Source organism: Perissodus microlepis, chromosome 9 (genome assembly GCF_051167445.1).
Source record: "Perissodus microlepis isolate ML-2025 ecotype Zambia chromosome 9, ASM5116744v1, whole genome shotgun sequence".
NCBI lineage: Eukaryota > Metazoa > Chordata > Actinopteri > Cichliformes > Cichlidae > Perissodus > Perissodus microlepis.
The window spans coordinates 30,348,209-30,375,505 of NC_140469.1; the positions used below are offsets into that span (position 1 = coordinate 30,348,209).

Sequence of the window (27,297 nt, forward strand, 5' to 3'; positions counted from 1 at the left end):
GGAGGAGAGGAGAAAAAGTGCGACCGCCTTCGCTGAGAGCCAAGCTGTAATTATTATAATATTAGTATATTATATTATTTCTGACTGTCGTAGGCAAAATTTCCCCGATTCAAATCAAATCTAATTGTGGATCAAATCGATTCGGGACCTTGTGAATCGGAATCGAATCGATTCTAGAAATCAGCGACGATACCCAGCCCTAGGTATAACCAACTGTGACTAGTCCAACAAAGGGCTAATTCAGTTTGACACTGCTAACGTATGTGCATAAGACCCTTCTCGGTATGCAGCTGCCTTTAACTGTACAACAGAAGCATGCAGCTGTGTTTAACTGGACTGCTTCATGCCGTGTGTGTGATAGGGATGGGTATCAAAACCCGGTTCTTGTTGAGAACCGGTTCCCACTGTTTCAAATCCTTGGAATTGTTTTTCAGTTTTGCAAATGATTCCCTTATCGATTCCAGTCGCCCTGAATGACATCACCACGTTGCGGAGCGTCATTTACCTGGCAGGAATCTCGGCGCCTAAGCGGCTCAAATTGTCACGGTCTGTGTGGCAGACCATGGGGATGAGAGGAATGAGGACCCAAGATGTAGGACTTAATTATGAAGGAAGTGTGTTTATTTACAGTGGTGTAAATAGTTCACAGAATAAATCCCCGTGTTTTCCCCTTGACTTCCTAGTTGTGTCTTCACCCACAAGTCCGTGCTCCGTGCTCCGTGCTCTTCCGCTCCTGTGTGTCCCCGCACCCCGTGCTCAGCCACACTCACAGACATACCCACTTGCCTATACATACAAGGATGGGGAATCACAAGAACAGCAGCAGTCCAGACAACACACATATCACAAAATGACAACAATAATTATAACAGTAGTCCACACTGCTCACGAACCCCGAGTCCCCGGAGCTGGATCCGTGACACAAGGATTCAGGGTCACCTGGTCCAGCCCTAACTATATGCTTTAGCAAAAGGGAAAGTTTTAAGCCTAATCTTGAAATTCTTAAAAGTAGAGATAGTGTCTGTCTCCCGAATCCAAACTGGAAACTGGTTCCACAGAAGAGGGGCCTGAAAACTAAAGGCTCTGCCTCCCATTCTACTTTTAAATACTCTAGGAACAACAAGTAGGCCTGCAGTGCGATAGCGAAGTGCTCTAATAGGGTGATATGGTACTACAAGGTCATTAAGATAAGATGGGGGCTGATTATTTAAGACCTCGTATGTGAGGAGCAGGATTTTGAATTCAATTCTGGATTCATCAGGAAGCCAATGAAGGGAAGCCAATAGAGGAGAAATCTGCTCTCTCTTTCTAGTCCCTGTCAGGACTCTTGCTGCAGCATTTTGGATTAACTGAAGGCTTTTCAGTGAGTTTTTAGGACATCCTGATAATAATGAATTACAGTAGTCCAGCCTGGAAGTAATAAATGCATGAACTAGTTTTTCAGCATCACTCTGAGACAGGATATTTCTAATTTTAGAGATGTTGTGCAAATGGAAGAAAGCAGTCTTACATATTTGTTTAATATGTGCATTGAAGGACATGTCCTGGTCAAAAATTACTCCAAGGTTCCTCACAGCGTTACTGGAGGCCAAGGTAATGCCATCCAGAGTAAGAATCTGGTTAGATACCATATTTCTAAGCTTTTCAGGGCCGAGTACAATAACCTCAGTTTTATCTGAATTAAGAAGCAGAAAGTTAGCGGCCATCCAGGTCTTTATGTCTTTAAGACATTCCTGCAGTTTAACTAATTGGTGTGTGTTATCTGGCTTCATGGATAGATAGAGCTGGGTGTCATCTGCATAGCAGTGAAAATTTATGCTGTGTACCTGTAATACCTACAGCATGTTCTAATCGCTCTAATAGGATATTATGGTCAACAGTATTGAACGCAGCACTAAGGTCTAGCAGGACAAGCACAGAGATGAGTCCACTGTCAGAGGCCATAAGAAGATCATTTGTAACCTTCACTAAAGCTGTTTCTGTGCTGTGATGAGCTCTGAAACCTGACTGAAACTCTTCAAATAAGCCATTCCTCTGAAGATGATCTGTTTGCTGTTTGACAACTACTCTTTCAAGGATTTTTGATATGAAAGGAAGGTTGGAGATTGGCCTATAATTAGCTAAGACTGCTGGGTTGGGACAGTCACGCAGTTACTCTAGTAACGATCGGTGCACAAAGCACGGCTTCGGAACCGACGTTACAGACGTCCCAGAGCTGGGATGGGCAAATGAGTCAAGAGAGAAAACACTCACAGTGGCTGAAGCAGGCGGAGACTGACGTCGGCAGGGATTCGGAGCTCCTGACATGAAGAGAACGATGTCTGAGCAGAGAACAGGTGGGTGGTGTCTCTCTTTTAAACCCGACCCTGTGGTCAGCTGATCACTACCTGACAATAACAACTTCAATAAAAACAGCTGTGTTTTTCCCTCCATGTCTCCTTGTATTCTTTGTCAACATTAGATGATTGTGTGCTGGAGGCATGTTTTGATAGTGTGATTTGGCCATCTGAACGTCCTACCTAAATAAATACAAACAGGAAACATGTTTTGTAGTGTGATTTGGCCATTTGAATGTCCTACCTATAGATATGTATGATGGAGGCATAAACCACGTAAGGTAGTGTGGCAGGATGAATGTTCTTCCTTGGTTCAACCCACTTTCAGCCTGGTGCATTAGGGGGCGCTAGTATACATAGTGGCCATTTGAGCATTCCTGTGCTGTGTCCCAATTCAGGGTCTGCACGCTTGAAGTACGCGCACTACGCATACTACGTACGGTGCGTACTATAAGTACGAGAAGTGCGGAAGTGAGAGGCTTGTGAAATGGGACGGTCTAGCCTTCGTTGGGCTGTTCAGGTTGCCTAGCAACCATGATACTAACCGCGAGAAACGTTTCATACAGCTTTGTTTGACAGAAATGAAGGAGAAAAATGTTTTGTTAGTCATTCATTTTTGTCATGACATCACTTTGATTAGTTGAGTATCTGAGGCTGAGACCACAGGACTGTAAAACATGATTGTTGGGCTTCATTTCTGTGCTGAACAGTCATTTAAGATTAGTTAGTAAATAACAATTAGCTAATGTTGTTCATGAGACTAAAATCATCTCACTGTGGTAATGTAAATATAACATGGCCAATATTATAGTATTGTCAGATTATTATGATATATATATATGTGTATATATGTATATATATGTGTATATATGTATATACAGGGAGTGCAGAATTATTAGGCAAATGAGTATTTTGTTCACATCATCCTCTTCATGCATGTTGTCTTACTCCAAGCTGTATAGGCTTGAAAGCCTACTACCAATTAAGCATATTAGGTGATGTGCATCTCTGTAATGAGAAGGGGTGTGGTCTAATGACATCAACACCCTATATCAGGTGTGCATAATTATTAGGCAACGTCCTTTCCTTTGGCAAAATGGGTCAAAAGAAGGACTTGACAGGCTCAGAAAAGTCAAAAATAGTGAGATATCTTGCAGAGGGATGCAGCAATCTCAAAATTGCAAAGCTTCTGAAGCGTGATCATCGAACAATCAAGCGTTTCATTCAAAATAGTCAACAGGGTCGCAAGAAGCGTGTGGAAAAACCAAGGCGCAAAATAACTGCCCATGAACTGAGAAAAGTCAAGCGTGCAGCTGCCAAGATACCACTTGCCACCAGTTTGGCCATATTTCAGAGCTGCAACATCACTGGAGTGCCCAAGAGCACAAGGTGTGCAATACTCAGAGACATGGCCAAGGTAAGAAAGGCTGAAAGACGACCACCACTGAACAAGACACACAAGCTGAAACGTCAAGACTGGGCCAAGAAATATCTCAAGACTGATTTTTCTAAGGTTTTATGGACTGATGAAATGAGAGTGAGTCTTGATGGGCCAGATGGATGGGCCCGTGGCTGGATTGGTAAAGGGCAGAGAGCTCCAGTCCGACTCAGACGCCAGCAAGGTGGAGGTGGAGTACTGGTTTGGGCTGGTATCATCAAAGATGAGCTTGTGGGGCCTTTTCGGGTTGAGGATGGAGTCAAGCTCAACTCCCAGTCCTACTGCCAGTTTCTGGAAGACACCTTCTTCAAGCAGTGGTACAGGAAGAAGTCTGCATCCTTCAAAAAAAAACATGATTTTCATGCAGGACAATGCTCCATCACACGCGTCCAAGTACTCCACAGCGTGGCTGGCAAGAAAGGGTATAAAAGAAGAAAAACTAATGACATGGCCACCTTGTTCACCTGATCTGAACCCCATTGAGAACCTGTGGTCCATCATCAAATGTGAGATTTACAAGGAGGGAAAACAGTACACCTCTCTGAACAGTGTCTGGGAGGCTGTGGTTGCTGCTGCACGCAATGTTGATGGTGAACAGATCAAAACACTGACAGAATCCATGGATGGCAGGCTTTTGAGTGTCCTTGCAAAGAAAGGTGGCTATATTGGTCGCTGATTTGTTTTTGTTTTGTTTTTGAATGTCAGAAATGTATATTTGTGAATGTGGAGATGTTATATTGGTTTCACTGGTAAAAATAAATAATTGAAATGGGTATATATTTGTTTTTTGTTAAGTTGCCTAATAATTATGCACAGTAATAGTCACCTGCACACACAGATATCCCCCTAAAATAGCTAAAACTAAAAACTACTTCCAAAAACATTCAGCTTTGATATTGATGAGTTTTTTGGGTTCATTGAGAACATGGTTGTTGTTCAATAATAAAATTATTCCTCAAAAATACAACTTGCCTAATAATTCTGCACTCCCTGTAAATATATATATATATATATATATATATATATACACACACATATATATATATACATATATATATATACACACATATACATATATCACTGACTTTCAGCTTGTTGTGTTTGTGGATATATGACTGACTTTAATTATTAAACATTCGCACATAAATAAGTGACGTCATATTCAGTACTTTTGACAGTTCACTCTTCGGCCGCTCCATCTTATTAGGGAAATTCCATATACATAAATGTAAATTTCAAAACTCAACCCCATCATTTAATTTGTTTTTGATTGAAATTGAATATTACTTAAACTCTCTTAAATTAACTTCCAATAAAAAAGGTTTATCATTGATTGAAGTTCATTCAGAAATGTTTAAGGAATGAGCTGTCACAACTTTCAAGTACAAAGTTGTTATGAAGTCTGTCACATTCCCCCCCTTTTTTTCTTTTTTTATCCTTTATTTATTTATCCTTCTTATTTCATTGTACTGTATATTGTTACTCTTATTTGCCTTGTATGTCTACTGTACAAACTGAACTGGAATGACTGACTGTTCGCTTTATAAGTTCAATAAAGTTTGGAAAAACAAAAACCTCTTCGGCCGTTCCCTTCTGCCGTATTTTGCGGCAAAATTATCCACACCCACCGCCGCGCTATGAATTGTGGGATATATGGGACCACGAAGCGTGCACCGGACCACGCTTGATATTTGGGGAAATCGACGGCGCATTTGGAGTATGCATTTGAAGTACACTTTGAATTGGGACAGCCGTCGTCGCGTGGCGGTGACGTAACCGCACTTGAAATGCGTACTTCAAGCGTGCAGACCCTGAATTGGGACACAGCCCTGGATCGCTTACCTGTGATCTCCTTTTTGGTCACCTGACTTCCCTTTGGTGTTGCAGAGATCATTCTGAAGCCTCCATCGCGGCTGGTCATAGCTGTAGAAGCCTCCTATGAGCCACTCTGCTCATGTTTCATGACGCGGTTTACTCGGAAGTGTGGGCCTTAGTTTTACGCAACGCTACGCTAACTGAAGTGCTGCTGCTTTGCTTTGCTTTGCTTTTACCGTCTGTTCCCGTTGCGAGGTTCCTTTTCCTGCTGCTGCCAGCTTTTTAAAGTGGACGTCAGCGTGGACAGCGGCCATATGCATGCCGGTTATGGGAGTCAGCTGGCGTACATATTAATTGACCGGATGATTAACTTATAGTCGGGCAGACGGCAAGTTGGAGCAACACGGCGATTCCGTTTGCTCCAGATTTTAAAGTTTTATCCAGATTGTATGTTGTTTTTCTGTTGTTTTGATTTGTAGTTTGGATTTTTGTTACGCCACTGGTGGGAGGCCCTTTTTCTAGCTGCAGATCACCAGTGTGGTCCTGCAGTTGGGTTATCCCCCAGTGCTACATATTATTTTTGTTGTAATATATTAACATTTCTTTGTTTCTTTTATTCAGATGCGGAGTGCCGACGTGGAGGAGACTAGGGTGCCTTGGTGGTGGGATCCTTTGAGTGTACACACCTGCCTTGTTTAGTTTATTAGTGTGAGAGTGTGATTTTGTGTTGCACTTGTGTCTTGGTGTGTTTCTTTTTTTGAGTTTGTGTGTGGCATCCCTGCCCCTCCACTGGTAAGCCTCAGCTCTGAATACCTTTTTAAGCATATTTGTACATGGATATTTATGATTGTGCTTTTATACGGTGTTTTAAATAATTATTAATAAATTGTCAACTTGTTTTATCATTGAACCTCGTCTCTGTACTGAGTATAACAAACCTAACTGCCTTCTTGGTGATTAGTGTTACTTCCAGTATTCTCTGGGTGAAATTCCCAGAGTGGCGTTGTCTTTTAAACTGTGAAGAGTATTTACTTTATTCTCACCTCGTGCTGCTGCCACAAACTTGCCGTTTGTCGACAGGATATACTCTTTAAAAACAGAGACGTGTGTTCCTTTCCTATTTTTTTATTATTTGGTGTAACGTAAACTGTTTTTTTTTTATTCATTTTGTACAGGATAAAAGCAAAGCAGCAGCTACTTTGGTGTTGGATTCCACAGCTGTGTTACAGAGATGAAGGAAGAGTTACAGGAACTCAGGGACTTGATTGCGCAGCTAAAAGCAGACAATGAGAGGCTGCGTCAGGAGAGGGTTGTTGGGTCAGGTACAAGTGCTACACCTTCTACTTCAACTGCATCATCTGTTAATCCCCCAACTGCTAGTGTCCCTGTAGCAGAGAGACTAGTTTTTGTGCCCGTGACAAAAAATGCCCTATGTTTAGAGGAAAATCAGGTATAGGGTTGAATGAATGGTTGGAGGAAATAGAAGTTTGTGCTAGGGCACGTCATTTGTCTTTGGCTGATAAAGCATTTTTCCTGTTTGACCACCTGGAAGGGGAAGCACGTGAGGAGATCAAATATCGCTCTAGTGTAGAGAGGACTGATCCCGCTAAGATCATCACTATATTGCAAGAACTTTATGGCTGTTCAGACTCCTATGTAGCATTGCAGGAAGCTTTCTTCTCTAGAAAACAGCAGGAAGGTGAGACACTGCAAGAGTTTTCCCTTGCCCTCTTGGGTCTTATGGAAAAAGTTAAATCGAGTGCCCCTAATGGCATGCCCAATGCCGATGTTTTACTAAGAGATCAATTTGTTGAACAGGTCTTAGACAGTACGTTGCGGCGGGAGTTAAAGCAGCTAGTAAGGAGGCAGCCAACCCTGACATTGCTAGAGATTAGAGGGGAAGCTATTAGGTGGGAACGTGAAGGGTTGCCTAGTGGCGTTAGACATAGAAGTAGTTCTGTCCCTTCTGTCTATGGCATTCAGTATGGAGTCCATAGCGGTCCTTCAGGAATAGCCCAGTCCACCCATCTGTCTGAGATGAGTGAGATGAAGGACTTGTTAAAGCGCCAGCAGGAGCAACTTAATCAGCTCACTCAGAGCATTGCTCGATTGCAGGGCCCCCATCGAATGTCTCGCTCAGGGCGGAGCGATTCCATTATATGCAGACGTTGTCAGCAACCTGGACATTTTGCTCGGGAGTGTGATGGGGAACGTGTTCCTCGTTCCCGGCCTCCTTCGCAGGCCCCTCTGCATAATCGCAGGCACTCTCCTTTAAATACGGCTTCGGAAAACTAGCACCCTCCGTACTGCCGAGCCACAGTTCGGGTAGGGTGTCTATTGGCTCAAGGGTTGTTTTTTTTTTTTGTTGTTTTTTTTTTTGTGTCCCGTTTGGATCTTTAGCCATCAGAATTGTTGTCTTAAGGCCAAGAAAGATGCCAAGCGGATTTATTTTACCAAGTGGATCATCATGGCCTTGCCATATTGGTCCATTTGATTGACCTTTATTATAATTATGAATTTATTTTATTTTCGGTTGCTACAAACGGGACAGACATGACTGGGGGATAGGACAGGGAGAAAGAATGAAAGAAAGAGAGGGAGAGAAAGAAAACCAAAGGGGAGAAGAGACGGTGAGAAAGGGGGGAAGAAAGAAAAAAACAAACAAACAAAACACCTGGATCACCTGTATGGAGAAAAAAAAACAGAAGAGAAAGCAAACAAAGAAAGAGCAACATAATAAATACAGCACCATCACAATAAACTAGCTAGCAGTAGATAACAGTAGATACTAAATATTAAACGATATTGTGCAGCACGCAAGATAGACAGCGCACAATGTGCTTTGAGGCAGCAGCCAAGAAAGGTGTAGTCCGTGTCTGTGAACACCCGTGTGTACACCTGTGTGCATACCTGTGTGGATCAGCATGCTTGTATTCCAAAGGTTTCTCCATGTAACGATCTGCTAGGGAGTGTGGGGAGCCATAGCCCCGTTCCCCAGGGTATGAATCAATCAATCAATCAATCTTTATTTATAAAGCACTTTTCATACAAAAAAAAAATGTAGCACAAAGTGCTTTACATGGTTAAAAGCAGCCCACCCCACCCCACCCTCCAACTCACTCCCCACACTCTCATTAACATAAACAATGTGAATACGCACATATCCCCCCCCCACACACACACACACACACACACACACACACGCACACAGAGTAAAATTGGGCTGGGTACGCATGTGCCAAGTGAGGAAACACTATAACAGGGAGCCGTCTGCACCGGGAGCCGGTCACAGACCGCAGCCTCCGGGCTGGGCACACAGCAGGAGGGAGGCAAAGAAGCCCCCCAACCAGGCTGAGAGGACCCCCAGAGCCCCAGCAGCCACGGTCGATCACAGCCCCGGTGCAGAGAGCGCCCTCCGAGGAAACACTGGAGATATGACACAATAGGATATGTACAGGGTAAAACGATAAAATAAATAAGAACGGGATACAATATAAATATAAATATAAATAGAGTAAGAAGATTAAAAAATTAATAAGTAAAAAATCAATAAATATTAGGTAAAGCCTAAATTAATAATAGAATAACCGGATAGAATAAATAAGCATAAAATAAATAAACGTTAAGTAAAAGCTAAATTAAAAAGGTGGGTCTTGAGCCTGTTCTTAAAAACATGTACGTTCTCTGCGGCCCTGAGCTCCTCCGGCAGGCTGTTCCACAGACGAGGACCACACCACTGAAACGCTGCCTCTCCGTGAGTATGTGTCCTGACTTTAGGGACAATCAAAAGGCCAGTGCCAGAGGACCTCGGGGTCCGCGAGGGTTCATATGGTAGAAGCAGATCTGAGAGATAAGAAGGCCCAAGACCATTAAGACATTTAAAAACCAATAAAAGAACTTTAAAATCGATCCTGAAACACACGGGGAGCCAATGCAGCGATTCTAAAACCGGTGTAATGTGGGCCCGCCCTCTGGTCTTCGTCAGCAGACGAGCTGCCGAGTTTTGTAAAAGTTGTAAAGTTGAAATATTCTTTTTAGGAAGACCAGAGAGCAGGGCATTACAGTAATCAATGAGACTGGTAACAAAAGCATGCATCAACATCTCCGTGTTGGCCCGAGAAAGAATAGGGCGGACTCTGGCTATATTTTTTAGATGATAAAATCCAATTTTGGTTACATGTTTAATATGTGGGATAAAACCAAGCTCAGAGTCGAAAATAACACCCAGGTTTTTCACTTGTAGCGAAGGACATAGTGAAAATGCCTCTAATTTAGACAAGAGTTTCTCTCTCTGAGCCTCAGGACCGACGATTAAAACTTCAGTTTTGTCCTGGTTAAGCTGTAAAAAGTTTTCTGCCATCCAAGATCTTATATCTAAAATACAGTTAAAAAGGGCATCCATTGGTCTGGTGTCATCAGGAGACACGGAGATGTACAGCTGAGTGTCATCAGCGTAACTGTGAAAGTTCACTCCATGCCTCCTGATGACACTGCCGAGAGGGAGCATATACAAATTAAAAAGTACGGGGCCTAAAACTGACCCTTGAGGCACACCACATGTCATTTTATGGATCTTAGAGGAGCATGTATCCATACTCACCATAAAAGTTCTGTCTGAGAGATAGGAAGTGAACCAGTTGTGTACAGCACCAGAGAGGCCCACCATGTGTTTCAGTCTGTTTAAAAGAATAGCGTGGTCTACTGTATCAAAGGCTGCGCTTAGATCCAGTAGCACCAGGACTGAGAGCTTTTGGGAGTCCCAGTTACATCTAAGATCATTTAAAACCTTTAGGAGAGCAGTCTCTGTGCTGTGGTTCACCCTAAATCCAGACTGGAATATCTCCAGGATCTGTCTATCATTCAAAAAGTCATTAATCTGAGTAAAAACAAGTTTTTCTAAGATTTTACTTAAAAATGGTAAGTTGGATACAGGTCTGTAGTTATTAAAATCATTACAATCCAAATTGCTCTTCTTCAGAAGGGGCCTCACCACCGCCGTTTTAAAGGCAGCAGGGAAGACACCCAACTGAAGAGAGCAATTCATCATGTATAAAAGCTCAGCTTCAAAGAATCCATAAAGTGTTTTAAAAAGTGAAGAGGGGATTGGATCTAAAAGACATGTGGTGGGTCTCACTGTGGAGAAAACTTTCTTAAGGTTCTCAGCATTAACCAGGACAAAACTGTCCAGTGTCTCCTCAGGTACAATCGAGCCCTCAGATGTGTTTAAAATCATATCGCGATTAGATAAAATATCAGATCTGATGGCGCTGACCTTTCCCCTGAAGTGGTCTGCAAACTGCTCACAGAGTGAGTCTGTGGGGGTTCTTTGGGAACTGTTAAAATCAGGGTTAAATAAATGATCTATGGTGGAAAAGAGCACCTTGGGATTATTTTTGTTATTACTGATTATTTTGGCGAAGTATGAATTTCTTGAATTCCTTAATGTATTATTGTACATTTTAAGTTGCTCGCAAAATATTTGATGGTTGATAGTATTTTTATTTTTCCTCCATCTCCTTTCTGCTGCCCTGCAATTCCTTTTGAGTTTTTTGACTTCTTCGTTTCTCCAGGGTGATGCATGTTTTACGTTAATCTTTTTGGTGGTGAGTGGAGCAACGGAGTCAATGCTTTTCTTCAGTTTGCTGTTAAAATGATTAAAAATAAAATCACAGGGTGCAGGTAAAATCACAGGGGGGCATTCGTCTAAAATGAAGCAGGTATGGAGGAGATCCAGGCCCCAGATATCCAGAGGCCCCAGAGTACAAGGACCCGAGGAGGACCACCAAAGGGGGGAGAACCGTGCCACCCTCCTGGGAAGAGCTGAGTAGAGCCCCAAACGAGAGGTCACCCCGCAGCTACGGAGCAGAGGCCAGAGGGGGTTGCCCGCGGCCTCTGCCGGCAGCCAGCTGTGCCAGAGAGGACCGAGCTTCAGGCCCAGAGGCCAGAGGCCTGAGGGCATCCCAGCCCCCGGAAGGAGCCCAGCCGGGCCACAGGCGCCCGGCCCCGCCAATCGGCCACCAGGAGTGAGCCGGTACATACATGAGCGCCCAGCCCCAGACGACAAGGACCACCAACACACCAACGTCTGAGGGCATCAGCCACCGGCAGGGAGTGTGGTGAGGGGAGATAGGCCTCTGTACTTTAGAGGGCCTGAGATGTACCCAGAGAGGTTGAGTCTAAGACCCAACCTGACATATAGACACAGACGAACAGGCACACACGGACACAAACGTTCCCACCCCATATGCACAACCAAATACTCGGCACTCACCCAACGTGTAGACAAACACAAATAGACACTGCCCAGACAGTCGCACTCCCCAAACATACTCTATATCCCAGGTCCAGGTACCCCCGCCCTCAGAGGGGCAAGCCGCACCTAGACCCAGGAGATGTAACCCTTCTCTCTGGGGTGGAGGCAAGCGGACCAACTCCTTATCTGCAGTAGCAGGGAGGCCCCGCATCCCAGACCCCAGTCTGACGGCCAGCACCTCCTCCCAGCCCCCCAGCCCTGACGGCTAACAGAACCGGGGTGAGTGAAGACCTCAAACCTCCCTACGCCCGCTCATATGTAGTGTTGCTGTGTGCTGTTCTAAAGTGCATTTAAAACTCAGGAGAGCATGGTACTTGCTTCCTCCCGGAGAGCAGCACGGCTCCTTCCGAAAACCCTTAGTGTCTAAATGCATTTAAAATTGAGGGTAGGGCACCAGTGCCAGAGGTGGGTTGGAGTACACCGACCATCCTCTGGATGCTGTAAAACGTGCCCACCCCCAAGGCCCTATATGTATGTGTTATGTGAGAGTGTGAGTAATGTGGATGTCTAGGTTGCAGAATAAAATTGAGGCACAGGCGGCCAGAAGGGGACAGAGGGGGAGTGCCTCCCCTGCACCCTGGTGACATACCTGCACCCCAAGCCCTGCGTGTGTGGGTGGATGTGGTAGAGCGGGAATAGGGAGGCAGCTGAGGATGGGGAGGGAAGAAAGGGAGGGGCAAGCGGCACCTCCCTGGGGCCAGCTCCCCCGCTGACCCCAGTAGGCACCCCCACACTCTGGAACCCACCAGGGCAAGGGGGCCCAGGCCCATCCGGACCGGGGCCCGCAGCAGCAGCACTGCCCAGCCCCACAGAGTCCGGGGCAGCCCACCCAACTCCACCCCGGAGAAAACTGCACCCACCCCATTATCCCATCATCTCCCAAACTACACAAGACAATAGACACCCAGGTTGAGTTCATTCTCCACCTCTCCTATATCTCTCCCCCCACCTGCAGAGTGAGCTCCTGTAGAGAGGAGACCACCTGCAAAGATATAACAACCTCCCCACCAGTTAGAGAGCCCCCTAGTTGGGCCGATGCACCAGAGGTCCCCTGCACTGGGGCTGAGCCCCCCTGCACCCACCCGCCCACTGCTCCGGCGACACAACAGCCAGGACCCAAGCCCCCAAGGCCCGGCCAGCACCCCAGACCGGGGGGCGGAGCACCCCCAGACCCCCAAGCCTCCACGCCCGTCCCGGACCCTCCCAGGGGCAGCCAGGCTACCAGGCCAGTAACCAACGTCCGCCAGCACAGACCCTCCCCCATCTCCGCTGTACGCAGCCACAAGGAAAACACCATCTAAGAGCCCCCAGAGCTCCTAACCAGGTCATGGCCACATCCCCCAGGTTAGGCCCTCTAGGGAAACGTCCCTAGGGACTCCCCAGATGCCCTAAGGCCGTCCCTACCCCCATATCCACCACAATAGCGAAGGCAGGACCAAACCACCCCCACTAGGTGATGAAGCCGATCAAAGGAGCCCAAAGGGATTGATCAAATGTGATGGCAGAGGTTGTATCAAGACTAATGTGATCTATTAGATGGTTTTTATATTGGTTAGAATTAAGATTATCTTTATTTTTCCAGTTAATGAGGACCATTTTCTTGGCAATGCATAGGGCCATAAAAACAACGTGGGCTGTGTTTATTTCTGCAGTGACCTCATCCAAGTTGCCCAGCAAGCATACTAAAGGGGAGGCTGGAATGTTACATTTCAGACACTTTGATAAGTCTTCACATATCTCACGCCAAGACTTCTGAACTGGTGGACAGAACCAAAGAGCGTGGATGTAATTGTCCGGTGTATTTGCTGTGCAGTGTGAGCAGTTGTTGGAAGGCGTATAGCCCATCTTGAACATCCTATGACCAGTATAGTGCACTCTGTGTAATATTTTGTATTGTATTAATTGCAAACTGGGATTTCTGATCCATTCAAAGGTTTTTAAGCATATCTGAGACCAAAGGTTTGGGTCTAAGTTGATTGATAAATCTGCTTCCCATTTTGCAATAGGAAGGGATATTGATTCATCTATTTTAGAAAGTGTTCTGTATATTTTAGACAATAATTTGGGGGGTTTTAGACTAAAAAATTGTACCACACTTGGTGGTGTTTGTAATTCAGCTTCACTGGGATTAAATTTCTTTTTTACTATGGATTTAATTTGTTGATATTCCAAAAATCGTTTCTTGTTGATCCCATATTGTGTAACTAGTCTGTCAAATGAAATAAAGTCTGTTCCTTCCAATATATGTTCCAAGTATTTAATTCCTTTGCAACTCCAATCTGGAAAGTTTATGATATTATTGTTTTGTAATATGTCCGGATTGTTCCAGATAGGTGTACGTTTGCATGGGATTAAAGAAGACTCTGTCATTTTTAGAAACTCCCACCATGCTGTCAGAGAAGACCTAATATTGATGCTTTTAAAGCATTCATGTCGTTTGATGTTTGAGCTGATAAATGGTAGGTCTGAAATTTCTAGATTATTACATAGTGCCTGTTCTACATCTATCCAAGGTTCATCTAAGAGGGTGTGTTTAAACCATCTAGAGATGAACTGAAGCCTATTGGCTAAAAAATAGTGATTAAAGTTTGGCAGATCTAATCCTCCTTTATCCTTGGTCCTTTGTAGTGTTTTTAAGCTGATACGTGGGGGTTTATCTTTCCAAAGGAATTTAGAAATATACGAGTCTAGAGATCTGAACCAATCTTGTGATGGCTTATTTGGGATCATTGAAAATAAATAGTTTATTTTTGGCAAGACCATCATTTTTATAGCGGCGACCCTTCCCATGAGTGATATGGGTAAAGATTTCCATCTAGCCAGGTCGCCTTCTACTGTCTTTAAAAGTGGGATGTGGTTTAATTTAGTTAATACTGAAAGTTTAGGAGAGACGTTAATACCTAAATATTTTATATTTCCCGATTGCAGTGGAGTAGAAGAGGAATTATGGAAGGATCAATTAATCGGAAGGACTGTAGATTTTGACCAGTTAATTGAGTAATCTGATATTCTTGCATAAGAGTCAATTCAATCACCCCAGAGATATTGGTTTGTGAATTTTGGAGAAAGAGTAACACATCATCCGCATAAAGGCTGATTTTATGTTCCACGTTCTTGCATTTTATGTCCTTAATTGCTTAATTCTGTCTAATTGCTGCTGCTAGTTTTTCGATAAAAATTGCAAACAGTGAAGGGGAGAGTGGGCATCCCTGCCTGGTGCCCCTCAGGAGACAGAAGCTGGAGGATGTCTGGTAATTTGTTCTGACACAAGTTGTTGGGGAATTATATAATATTTTTAACCAGTTTATGAAAGAGGATCCAAAACCAAATTTGTGTAAAGTTGCAAATAGAAATTTCCAGTTAACTCTGTCAAATGCTTTTTCTGCATCTAAAGAAAATATTGTAGTTTCAATGTTTTTACTGCATGAGTAGTCTATCAAATTAAGTAATCTACGTGTATTTGTTGATGAGTGCCTACCTTTTATGAAACCAGTTTGGTCAGGATGAATTAAGAGGGGGGTTATTTTCTCTAGTCTCTTCGAGAGAGCTTTGCAGATTATTTTGAGGTCTACATTTATAAGGGATATTGGACGATAGCTTGAGGGATATATAGGGTCTTTGCCTGGTTTTAGCAGGAGGTTAATGTTTGCAGAATTCATATTTGATGGAAGTCTGCCCTTTTCTTTGATTTCTAACAACGTTCTGTAGAAAACTGGTGCTAGAATCGTCCAGAATTCTTTGTAGAATTCTGCAGGAAAGCCGTCTGGACCTGGAGCCTTATTATTGGGCATACTTATCAGGGCCACCTGATGTCAGTGGTGAATCCAGTGCCATTACTTGAGAGTCTAATAATTTTGGGAGAGTTAAGTTGTCTAAAAACTGATCAATTTCCTTTTTAGATGGTTTATTTGTGGTGAATACAACGTTTTATAGAAATCCCTGAAAATGTTGTTTATTTGTTTCGGTTCATATATTGTGTTCCCAGATGAATCTTGAACAGCACATATAGTTGTTTTTTCATTATTTATTTTTAGCTGATTTGCTAGAAATTGACCGGATTTATTACCATGTTCATAATTTAGTAAGCGTAGTCTTTGTACTAAGAATTTTGCTTTTTTTATCAATTATCTCATTTAATTCTAGTTTTGTTTTGCGTATTTTGTTCAATGTTTCCTGATCTTGGTGGGACGCGTATGCTTCTTCTAGTGATTTGATGTTTTTTTTCTAATTCCTGAATATTTTTGATTTCTTTTTTCTTTTTATGTGATGAGAAAGAAATTATTTTACCTCTCATCACAGCTTTCCTTGCTTCCCATAAAACAGAAGCTGATGTTCCGGGAGTGTCATTGAAGTCTAAATATGAAGTCCAGTCTTTTTTAAAATATTTAATAAAGTCTTCATCTTTAAGCAGTGATGTATTAAATCTCCAGTTTTTACTTGGTGTAGCAATTCTACTTCCCACGATGACGTTTTCATCGAGGCAAAGGAAAAGGACCGAGGAAAAGGAAAGAGGAGGTACTTTTGGAAAACACCCCACCTACTTACGATGTGTAGCGGAGTCACGTGACTGTGTAACAAACCACAGCAGAGTCGGAAGAGTGGGGCGGAGCAAATGTGTGCAGGAGGGGAGTCAAGCAAAGAGAGCTGCTTTTTCATGAAACGGGAGTAAAGTAGTGAAGTTAGAGGAGAGAAACAAACTAAAGTATCGATCATATACTACTACCAACGTCCTGATCGATATCTGCATCGATCTGCCCACCCTTGTCTCCTGGATCGTAGCTGAGATCAGCGTGAACCACGTGGGTCTCTGCTCCCTGATCTGTTTCCTGTGTTTGGAAAGAGTTCCAGCTTCATCGCGGAGTTTCTCTCGGTTTGTGGGCTCATCTAAAGGTAAGCACCGAGCTAACTTTACTGTGAGTTCAGTTCATGTTGAGTTTAGCTCCTGAATGAGGTCTTCTGCTGCTCTCCTCGGTGTCCAACGTTGTGAACACGTTGAGAGAAGAGTGAGAGAGTGTTTGGAGAAAAACACCAACTAATCATTAGCTCAGCATGCTGGGAGAAGTTGGAGCAGAAGTCTTTTCATTGTCCCTGCAGCTGTTTTTCTGCCTGCACCAAACCTCTACAGTCTCATTTCTATTTGAAGTGATAACAGGAAATCAGGGCGATCTACTGCAGTATCAGGGTCACAATAAGTTTATCCAGCTGCTGTGGATGAACACATGAGAGGAAGTGAACTCCTACAAAGTCTCATTTTAATGAGTCTGGCTGCTGTAAAGTGATGCACAGGAAGATGTTAACAAAACTAATGAAACAGAGATGAAAGTTCATATTTGAACGCGCTGAGAATTAAAACATAATGTGGTGGTTAATGTGCAGCTCTTGGTGATTTGGGAGAAGAAGAATGTTTTTAATCCTGTTGGGTATTGTTAGGATTTAAATATATATATTCTTAGCTGTGAACCAGAGCTGGTCATTATTCTAACTCACCCTGGTGTGTGATGCTGTGCAGCTTCCTCACAGAAGCTGATGTCACAGCATCTCTATATTAATCCAAACTGTTGGTAACAATCCTGAAAACCTCCCAGTCGGTGCAGTCCAGACACACCTGCAGATTCTCCACAGCCTCATCAGTCCACTGCTTCAGTGTCTTAACAAAAGCTTAAGACAGTTTCAGTTTGTGCCTTTTTGCAGGGATCAAGTGAACCATGACATGGTCTAAGAATCTTGATGTAGTGTGAGACGATGACCCTCTTACTATCAGCTCACCTTCTGTTTTTTAGTGTGGTTTTTATTCCTTTTTTTAAAATAAAATCTATGAGGTTCAAAGGAAGCACCAAACTTCTTTTACTCAATCAGTGGAGGTTCATTAGTGCATTTTCTCACCACTGTTTTTAACTGGAGGCTGTTGCGAAATAAATATATATCCTTAGTCCTTATTTTCTGATTAAATTGTTTTTTGTGCTTTGCAATAAAGTCTGTGAGAAAAAACTAGGTTAGAGGGTGACAGGTCGCCTAGCAACAGAGGCTTCAGTAAGGGGAAGTTAAGAAACAGGAAGTATAGACTTGCTGCGCCATATTAATAAAACACAGGAAACTAGATGGAAAAAGCGTGTGTTAGTGTGACAGACCTCCGTTTCCGGAAATGTAAAATGAATATCTTTATTTTTTTTTTAGCTTGACCACTCTGAGTCCAGTCTTTCTCTGTCGCCAAAAGAATTCAAAAGAACGGAATTTAATAAGGCTGACACACTGACTGAAGACATTTAGTTTGAGTGGATTTGAGCTTTCCATCTCAGCTTCTTTTGGTCAAGGATGAAATACATATAAATATATATTTTGTTCCAGCTGATCATCAGGAGGAGACGAGCCATTTAGACTCAGCTCAGCCACTACAGAGGAAACAATGACTTCAACCCAAAAGGTGAGCAAGAATATCTCTGTTATTGAAACTGTGTGCACGTTACAACTCTCATTGTAGCACATCATTGTAATGTGATACTATCAGCAGAAGGTGGTGGTAACACACCTACAATGTGTTTGTTGACATCTTTGATTCCACTAATGGAGTTTCAGTTTGTTCCACGACTGCATTTCACTCACTGCCTCTGTTTGTATCTCTGTCACTGCAGGACCAACATGGAGCGAGAAGTCAGCGCTCTCAGGAGGCCGACAAACCTCACAGAAGAAAGGGAGAGAAAACATACAGCTGTGATGGGTGTGGGAAGGATTTTACCCAGTCTGGGAGCTTAAAAAGACACCAACTCATCCACAGTGGCGTTAAAGCATACACCTGTGACTTGTGTGGAAAATCTTTCACCCAAGCTGGAAGCTTACAAACACACCAACTCATCCACAGTGGAGTTAAAGCATACACCTGTGACTTGTGTGGAAAATCTTTTACCCAACCTCAAGGCTTAAAATCACATCGGCTTATCCACAGTGGCGTTAAAGCATACACCTGTGACTTGTGTGGAAAATCTTTCACCCACACTGGAAGCTTACAAACACACCAGCTCATCCACAGTGGAGTTAAAGCATACACCTGTGACTTGTGTGGAAAATCTTTTACCCAACCTCGAGGCTTAAAATCACATCAGCTCATCCACAGTGGCGTTAAAGCATACACCTGTGACTTGTGTGGAAAATCTTTTACCCAACCTCGAGGCTTAAAATCACATCAGCTCATCCACAGTGGCGATAAAGCATACACCTGTGACTTGTGTGGAAAGTCTTTTACCCAAGCTGGAAGCTTAAAATCACATCAGCTCATCCACAGTGGCGTTAAAGCATACACCTGTGACTTGTGTGGAAAATCTTTTACCCACACTGGAAGCTTACAAACACACCAACTCATCCACAGTGGACTTAAAGCATACACCTGTGACTTGTGTGGAAAATCTTTTACCCAGGCTGGAAGCTTAAAAAGACACCAACTCATCCACAGTGGAGTTAAAGCGTACAACTGTGACTTGTGTGGAAAATCTTTTACCCAGGCTGTTAACTTACAAACACACAAACTCATCCACAGTGGCTTTAAAGCATACACCTGTGAGTTGTGTGGAAAGTCTTTTACCCAGATTGGAAACTTAAAAACACACCAACTCATCCACAGTGGAGTTAAAGCATACACCTGTGAGTTGTGTGGAAAGTCTTTTACCCAGACTGGAAGCTTAAAAAGACACCAACTCAGCCACAGTGGAGTTAAAGCATACAGCTGTGATCAGTGTGGCAGAGCTTTTACTCACAGTGGCCTCTTACAGCGTCATCAAGTTATGCACGCCGGATTTAAGGCGTACAGCTGCCACATATGTGGAAAAACCTTCCGCTGGCTAGGCAGCCTAAATATTCACCTCCGCATTCACACTGGAAATGACGTTTACTGCTGTGATCAGTGTGGGAAACTGTTTGTGAAATATAAAGACTTACAACACCATATGTTTACCCACACTGTGGGGAGACCTTATAAATGTGACCTTTGTGATAAGACTTTTAAAGCTCCACATTACCTTAAAATCCACCAACAGATCCACACCAGAAAGAAACTGCAAGTGCAGTTACTGTGAGGTATGTATTTATATTGTTATCTTCTTATTTAACCCTTTAAGACCTACCATAGAACCAAGTCCGCCAGAGCTTATATTATATTTTTACATGCTGTGGAGCCATTTTTTGGAGCATTTCAAGTTGCTATACATCAATACAACCATTATAGCCCAAATTTTAATAAAATGTTTGCATTAAGTGCATAGTAATTACATAAATTGCAAAAAAGTGCAATAAACTACAAAAAAAATTTAAAATCCTTTTTGTGTTTTTAACATATATTTCTAGTTAGAGAAATTTAAGAGGCTTATCCCTCAAAACTGTAAATACAAAAAAGTTGCACAAACTAGTTTCCCACCAAAGGAAATTTATTTTAAGTGTCTTCATAGTTTTATTTTTGAGATACACCAATTTTCATATACTGCAGGAAAAACGAAAAAATATATTATAGTGCAAATTTGCAAAATAACAGCATATGCATCAAAATAAAATATTTCCAGCAGTGCAATATGAGTCCTCAGCATCCCAGAAACGACACAGAAAGTCATAAAGTCAAACATAACTTTTAAAAACACAAGTATAGGCTCATAAGGCCACGATGGTAAAAAAACTACATTTCCGCAAAATGACGTCACTTCTGGTTTCGGGCAGGTCATGCCGGACATGTGATAGTTCACGCTGATGGTCGTAGGAAGTGTTACAAACAGCTGATCGGATCGGCAAAGCGTGTTTCTGGAATATTATGTTTTTGTTGCTGCAAGTGCTTTTTATGCAGTTTTTGCAAAGCTATATGTGGAAGGAAACTGTGACCTACGACAAGCTGATGGCATAAGATGTAAGTACAACTCCTCCGGTTTCATATGCAAAAAAAATTATTGCGCTAGCTTACGTGGCTGCAGTGCTACCGGGATTTAAAAATAGTTACGCAAAATGGAGCATGTCCGCTCCCACCGGCTTTAAAGGGTTAAGACTGACTGTTTGGACCAACTCTTCTCATTAAATTGTGTTCGCATGTTAGTAATTCTACTGCAGTCAATGGCATCTACTGGAATTTTGAAAATGTCAGTAAAGAACATAATAAGTCATCTAACTAAAAACAATGATTACTGTAACTTTGCATCCATATTTGAGGAGTTACAGTTGCACTTTTATTCAAATATAATAACCACAATGGTGGAGAGGGAAACAAAGAGAAACTGGCTTCTTTTTCCAGTATAACTATGTTCACAGGCCGTTCTAGTGTTTATCTGTCTTACACGCGTGACCAAACAACAAATAAGTTAAATTTCAAAAGGTCTCTTCCAGCGAACATAAGAAAAAGAAAAGTCTCTGACGTAGAGTTAAGTCTTCAGTGGGATTTAGTGTATCTCAAATAAATAAATGAATAATCCAAACTGTATTGTTAGGATTTAAATATATATATATTCTTAATGCTTATTTTCTGATTATATTGTTTCATGTATTTTAATAATAGAGGCCTTTATAAACCAGGCCCAGAGGTGACAAAGAACTAGGTCAGAGGGTGACAAGTTGCCCTGGCAACAGACTTTAGAAAGGAGAAGTAAAGAAAAGATGAAGTTTAGTACAGAGCTCCACAGGAAATTTGACACAAAGAAAGAGGAACGGAGTAAACTGAGGGTGTGTGTGACGTGCAGCGGAAATATACAGAGTGGGCCATTTATATGGATACACCATAATAACATGGGAATGGTTGGTGATATTAAAGTCCTGTTTGTTGCACATTAGTATATGTGAGGGGGCAAACTCCTTAAAATGGGTGGTGACCATTTAGAAGTCGGCCATCTTGGATACAACTTTTGTTTTTTCAATAGGAAGAGGGCCATGTGACACATCAAACTTATTGGTAATGTCACAAGAAAAACAATGGTGTGCTTGGTTTCAACGTAACTTTATTCTTTCATGAGTTATTTACAAGTTTCTGACCACTCATAAAATGTGTTCAATGTGCTGCCCATTGTGTTGGATTGTCAATGCAACCCTCTTCTCCCACTCTTCACACAGTGATAGCAACACCGCAGGAGAAATGCCAGCACAGGCATCCAGTATCGGTAGTTTCAGGTGCTGCACATCTCATATCTTCACACCATAGACAATTGCCTTCAGATGACCCCAAAGATAAAAGTCTAAGGGGGTCAGATCGGGAGACCTTGGGGGCCATTCAACTGGCCCACGACGACCAATCCACTTTCCAGGAAACTGTTCATCTAGGAATGCTCGGACCTGGCACCCATAATGTGGTGGTGCACCATCTTGCGTTACTCAATGAGAGTAAAGTATTCTGAATACTTTGGATTACTTAACATATTATCATGCTTTTTACAACTACGTGAATGTACTATTGCTGTGTGATTTATTACTGTTACTGAAGGTCCGCGGCTCTGAACCGTAGTAAAGGGACCTCTGACTAATATGGGTTCCGTGTCGGGCTCATAGCCGAAAAATAGCTTTACTTTGTTTTGTGGGTCAACTTTGCTTGCGAGAGACAAAGAGACGCGTTGAAAGGCTGCTCCAAAGGAACTTATTGTTTTGGAGGAAAACACGAACAGAGTGTACAGTCGAGTCTTAATAGCTTACAACTGGCCTCGTCAGGCACTCTTCTTGGCTGCAGTGGTTATTATTATATTTACATGCTTCCATCTCCCGTTTTTGCTTGATGACAACTCTACTTTTCCACTCACCTTTTTCTCCCTCCTCTTGCTCACAGACACATAACGAATAAGGCAGTCCATTCTCCCTGCAGGAAACACGCAGGGAGAGAGTGTGTCACCCTGTAACCATGGCAACCGTAACGCTGCCGCCTGGAACAACAGAACATAGCTGTCAAACAAAACACAAACAGTCCTGACCCACCACAATATGAAACAGGAAAGTACCGCCGTGTAATCCATTTATTTCAACAAAGTAACTGTATTCTAAATACCACCTTTTTAAACGGTAACTGTAACGGAATACAGTTACTCATATTTTGTCTTTTAAGTACGTAACGGCGGTACATGTATTCCGTCACTCCCCAACACTGCCCATATACCATACCAAACCATCACTTTTGTTGTTCCAACAGTCTTGGAGGGATCCATCCAATGTGGGTTAGTGTCAGACCAATAGCGGTGGTTTTGTTTTTTAACTTTGCCATTTACATAAAAGTTTGCCTCTTCACTGAACAAAATCTTCTGCGTCCGCCGAAGGGATGTTCGACTAATGCCACTCTCCAGTGACATGCGGCGAGTGCTACGCTGTGGGCTCTTGCTGAATGAAGCTAGGACAGCCACTGATGTTTCTTCATTGGTGACAGTTTTCTTGCGTCCACATTTTGGATTTGGATTTGCGTCCACAAATCCAACACTGAACCAGTTTCACGAAACTTAGCAAGCAGTTTGCTAACTGTAGCATGGGAAATGGGTGGTCTCATAGGGTGTCTTGCATTGAAATCTGCTGCAAATACCCGGTTACTGCGTTCACCAGATATCAACACAATTTCGATCCGCTCCTCACGTGTTAACCTCTTCGATATGTCAATGGCTGTGAACAAAGAGAAACTTTTAAATAACTCATGAAAGAATAAAGTTACGTTGTTAGTTCATGGGGTTCCAAACAAAGATGCAATTAAAGCAAGGATTCAAGACATACCTGCATCAGCCAGAACTGTGGAACGACACATCCAGGTAGAGTTGGATGTCTCGAGACCGGTCTCGAGACCACTTTTACGTGGTCTTGGTCTCGACAGACTTTTGTCTTGGTCTCGACGTACTTTTGTCTTGGTCTTGTCTTGATCTCGACGGACTTTGGTCTCGGTCTTGTCTTGGTCTCGCTGTCTCGGTCTTGCTGTCTCAGATCAACATAGTGGTCGGGCGATTTGGAGTCAACAGTATCCATGACACACAGCGTAACGTTCGATAATGTATCATGCGCAAAAGCTTTAGCTCTAAGAGCTGTGCTTAGAGAGTTCTTTGTAGTGAATCAGAATAGTCGACTCCCATTGAGCGAGAGCCGGCTGCTCAATTTCCTTTCGCTGCTCAGCTGTCACACAGCGACACACAGTGGCTCAGCCATGCTCAAATCCCTCCATATTGTGGATTATAATCTTCAGTTTGATGTTACAATTTTATCTATATATAAAGTATAACTGAAAGCAGTTACATATTTCCCATTCTTTAGACAGTTGTTGGAGGTGATCGCTGTTTTGTCAGATGACTTTGGGGCCAGTCAGTACCATCATGTCAGCCCTCAAAAGCACACAAAAGTTAGTCTCTTTTGTCCCGGTCTTGGTCTCGGTCTTGATCTCGCCTCAACTTGGTCTCGGTCTTGGTCTCGCCTCAACTTGGTCTCGGTCTTGGTCTCGTCTCGACTTGGTCTTCGTCTTGTCTTGGTCTCGATACCCTCTGGTTTTGGTCTTGTCTTGGTCTCGATACCCTCTGGTCTTGGTCTTGTCTTGGTCTCGGATTAGGCGGTCTTGACTACAAGTCTACATCCAGGAAATAGGTAACAATGTCAGAGCCCAACAAACAGCTGCTTTGAAAGAAGCCCAGGTGTTTAGTGTAGCTTTGGACAAAAGCGTTGATATCAGTGACGTTCCACGTTTGGCTGTTCTGGTAAGATACTGTGATGTGGAAGTACAAGAGGAACTCTTCTGCTTAACCCCGATGCCTGAAAAAACGTGAGGTGAGGTGTGGTGAGGCGTGGTCGGAGATGCCGTGCAAGTCTGCGATCACGCCCGCCGTGTGAAAACACGCTCTAAATGATGATCTGTGGTCTCGCCGTGCTTTATTCACACCACATGAGGGTATTGGCAAGGTTTTTAAGGAGTGTTTTGATGAGCGAGGCATTGGCATTACATTTTGCTGTGACAAATAATGATGCACCAGCCATTGCTGGAAAACACAGGGGTGCTGTTACCTTAATTGAGGAACAAGTTGGTCATCCCATCATTAAACAACACTGAATAATAGAGTTAGAAAACCTTTGTGCCAAGATGTCAAATTCAGATCTTCATGACGCCATGGCCACAGTGGCAAAAATCGTGAACTTTATCGTTAAGCGATCTGCTTTGACACCGCCAATTCCAGTCTGTGCTCGAGGAGATGGATAGCTCATGCATAGACATCCCACTCCACTGTGCTGTCAGATGGCGTAGCTGTGGAAATGTTCTGGAACGACTTGTGGATTGTTTTGATGTGGTTAGAAAAAATCCTGGCAGAAAAGGTGCAAAGCCGTCCGAAGTCAGAGACGAGAATTGGGTTGAAAAACGGGACACCTCAAAGACTTACAAAATGTGATCCCCAGATAATACAACTGGCAAATACAAAGCAGGGGCAGGGATCACATTAACCTGCAAATCCCTGTATCAAGAAAAGTCATATTAGCCCAGTTTATTTTTTTCTTATCATTGTTTTACCATCTGCATTTTCTGTTGTATATTTCCTTTGCTGTTATGGTTAAATGTTATGTTATGGATAAAAAGTGTTGTTTGAAATATAGCAAGTATAGTTCTATAAAGTTGTTCTGTATCGTGTGTAACTGTTGATATGCAGCATTATTAAATTTATTGTTAATGCAATTATTGCGATGACACATTGACTTTAGAGGAAATTTTAGATGCCACTCATCATCAGAAAGGTTGCCTACGCCTGCTCTACAACAAAGACCTATTGAGTCTCAGTACCAGGTCACTTTACTCTAGCATGCAAAGTGCTTTACCATGTTATATAAAGCACTTTGAGTGCTCAGGCAGAGTAAAAAAGTTCTTTATAAGAATCAATCCATTTTACTTGTGTTTACTAATGCTGGGCTTACACTGTGTGATTTTTGGCCCATTTTGAGCCGATTTTTGAGTCGTGCGACCGTTCTGGCGATCGGCCCGATTTTGGCCTTCATCGTGCGTCGTGCATTGTGTAGTATACGTGGGGTAACGAGAAGCGATTAACACCTCACGACCAGCTCCCGATCATCAATCGCTTGGTCGTGAGGGTGTCACTGCAGTTTCTCACACTGCGCACGCGCAAACACAAATGTCAGCGAAAAAGACGGCGCAGCACGGCAGTGCAGCATGTGATCTGGACACAAGCGATTGAGGCATTTGTAGAACTTTGGAAAGCTCATCCGAGCCTTTTCGATGTGGCCTCACAAAATTATCACGACCACAACAACCGTGAAAATAGTTGGATTTACATGCTGCTCAATCACAGCTGCCTGATCAGTGTTTTTCATTAGCAATTTAGCAAAGTTGATGGTGGTGGTGTGCGTGTCTGTGTGAGTGAAAGACAGAGAGGGAGAGCGAGCGACAGAATTTTTGTTATAACCTTCATTTTATGGATGCACAGTGTGAGCACTCGGGTCGCATCAGAGCATCAGGCCGTATAGTGTGAGACCCTGCATCGTGACCTACGAACTTCTTTCAACATATAAATTAATCAGAACGGGTTTTTTTTGTATGTAATTTGTATAGTATTTTTTTCTCTCTCATTTTCTTTTCTAAATGTACTTGTATATTGTTCACATGTTGAAATAAAATTACCAAACCAAACCAAACTTCTAACCCCTGCGAGTCAATCGTACAGTTTGAGCAGGAGCTGAATCGCGTGACTGAAAAATTGGCACAGTGTGAGCCCGGCATAACTGAACAACAAGAGGGTCATCTAACTAAAACCAATCAGTGTATCCCACCTGACCCCCTCAGAATCAGCTCACTTTTAATAGTCTGTGAGTTTTATTTAAATGTCCTCAAAGTATGGTGAGAGTCTGTCTGCAGCCAGGGTACCAGTGCTTGTTGCTGTTCCTCTACATCAAAGACATTTATTGTATCCCATTAAGCTGAGTGTTATAATGAAAACAGTAAAATGTAATTGGACATTGGCAGAGATGCTCTTTATTTCAGGCGACTTTCAGAATTAAAATGTTGAAGGAATTCCCTGACTTACACTGTCTTTGTGTCTTTGTTTAGAAGCAGAGTGACACAGATGGATCCAGTTCTCAACCCTGTCGTCACTGTGGTGGTGGGAAAGACTTTCACTCTGCAACAGACCCTAAAAATATATCAACGTAGACACAGTGAAGACAAAATCAACTATTGCAAAGAACGTGACAGGCTTCCCCACTCGAAGTAATTTAAAAATACATGAACTCATTCACAGTGGGGTTAAAAAGCACATCTGTGACCAGTGTGGGTCATCCTTCACCTCTGCAGGTCACCTTAAAAGTCATAAACAAGTCCACACAGGAGAGAGACCATACAAGTGTAAACACTGTGACAGAAGCTTCTCACGATCGAGGCATCTTAACCTTCATGAACGTACACACATGTAAGATAATTTACCTGTGACCAGTGTGACCAGAGC

The 27,297-nt window shown here is 42.9% G+C and overlaps 1 protein-coding gene across 1 annotated transcript; it reads left to right on the forward strand.

Annotated features, from left to right (window-relative positions):
• Positions 1–16,500: 16,500 nt before the first annotated feature.
• On the forward strand, positions 16,501–27,102 carry LOC146380808 (uncharacterized). The gene is made up of 4 exons (XM_084940099.1): positions 16,501–16,792; positions 18,248–18,323; positions 18,532–19,966; positions 26,904–27,102. The coding sequence occupies exons 2-3, from the start codon at positions 18,306–18,308 to the stop codon at positions 19,963–19,965; spliced, it is 1,452 nt and encodes a 483-aa protein (XP_084796225.1). The 5' UTR covers positions 16,501–16,792; positions 18,248–18,305; the 3' UTR covers position 19,966; positions 26,904–27,102.
• The last annotated feature ends 195 nt before the right edge of the window (positions 27,103–27,297 follow it).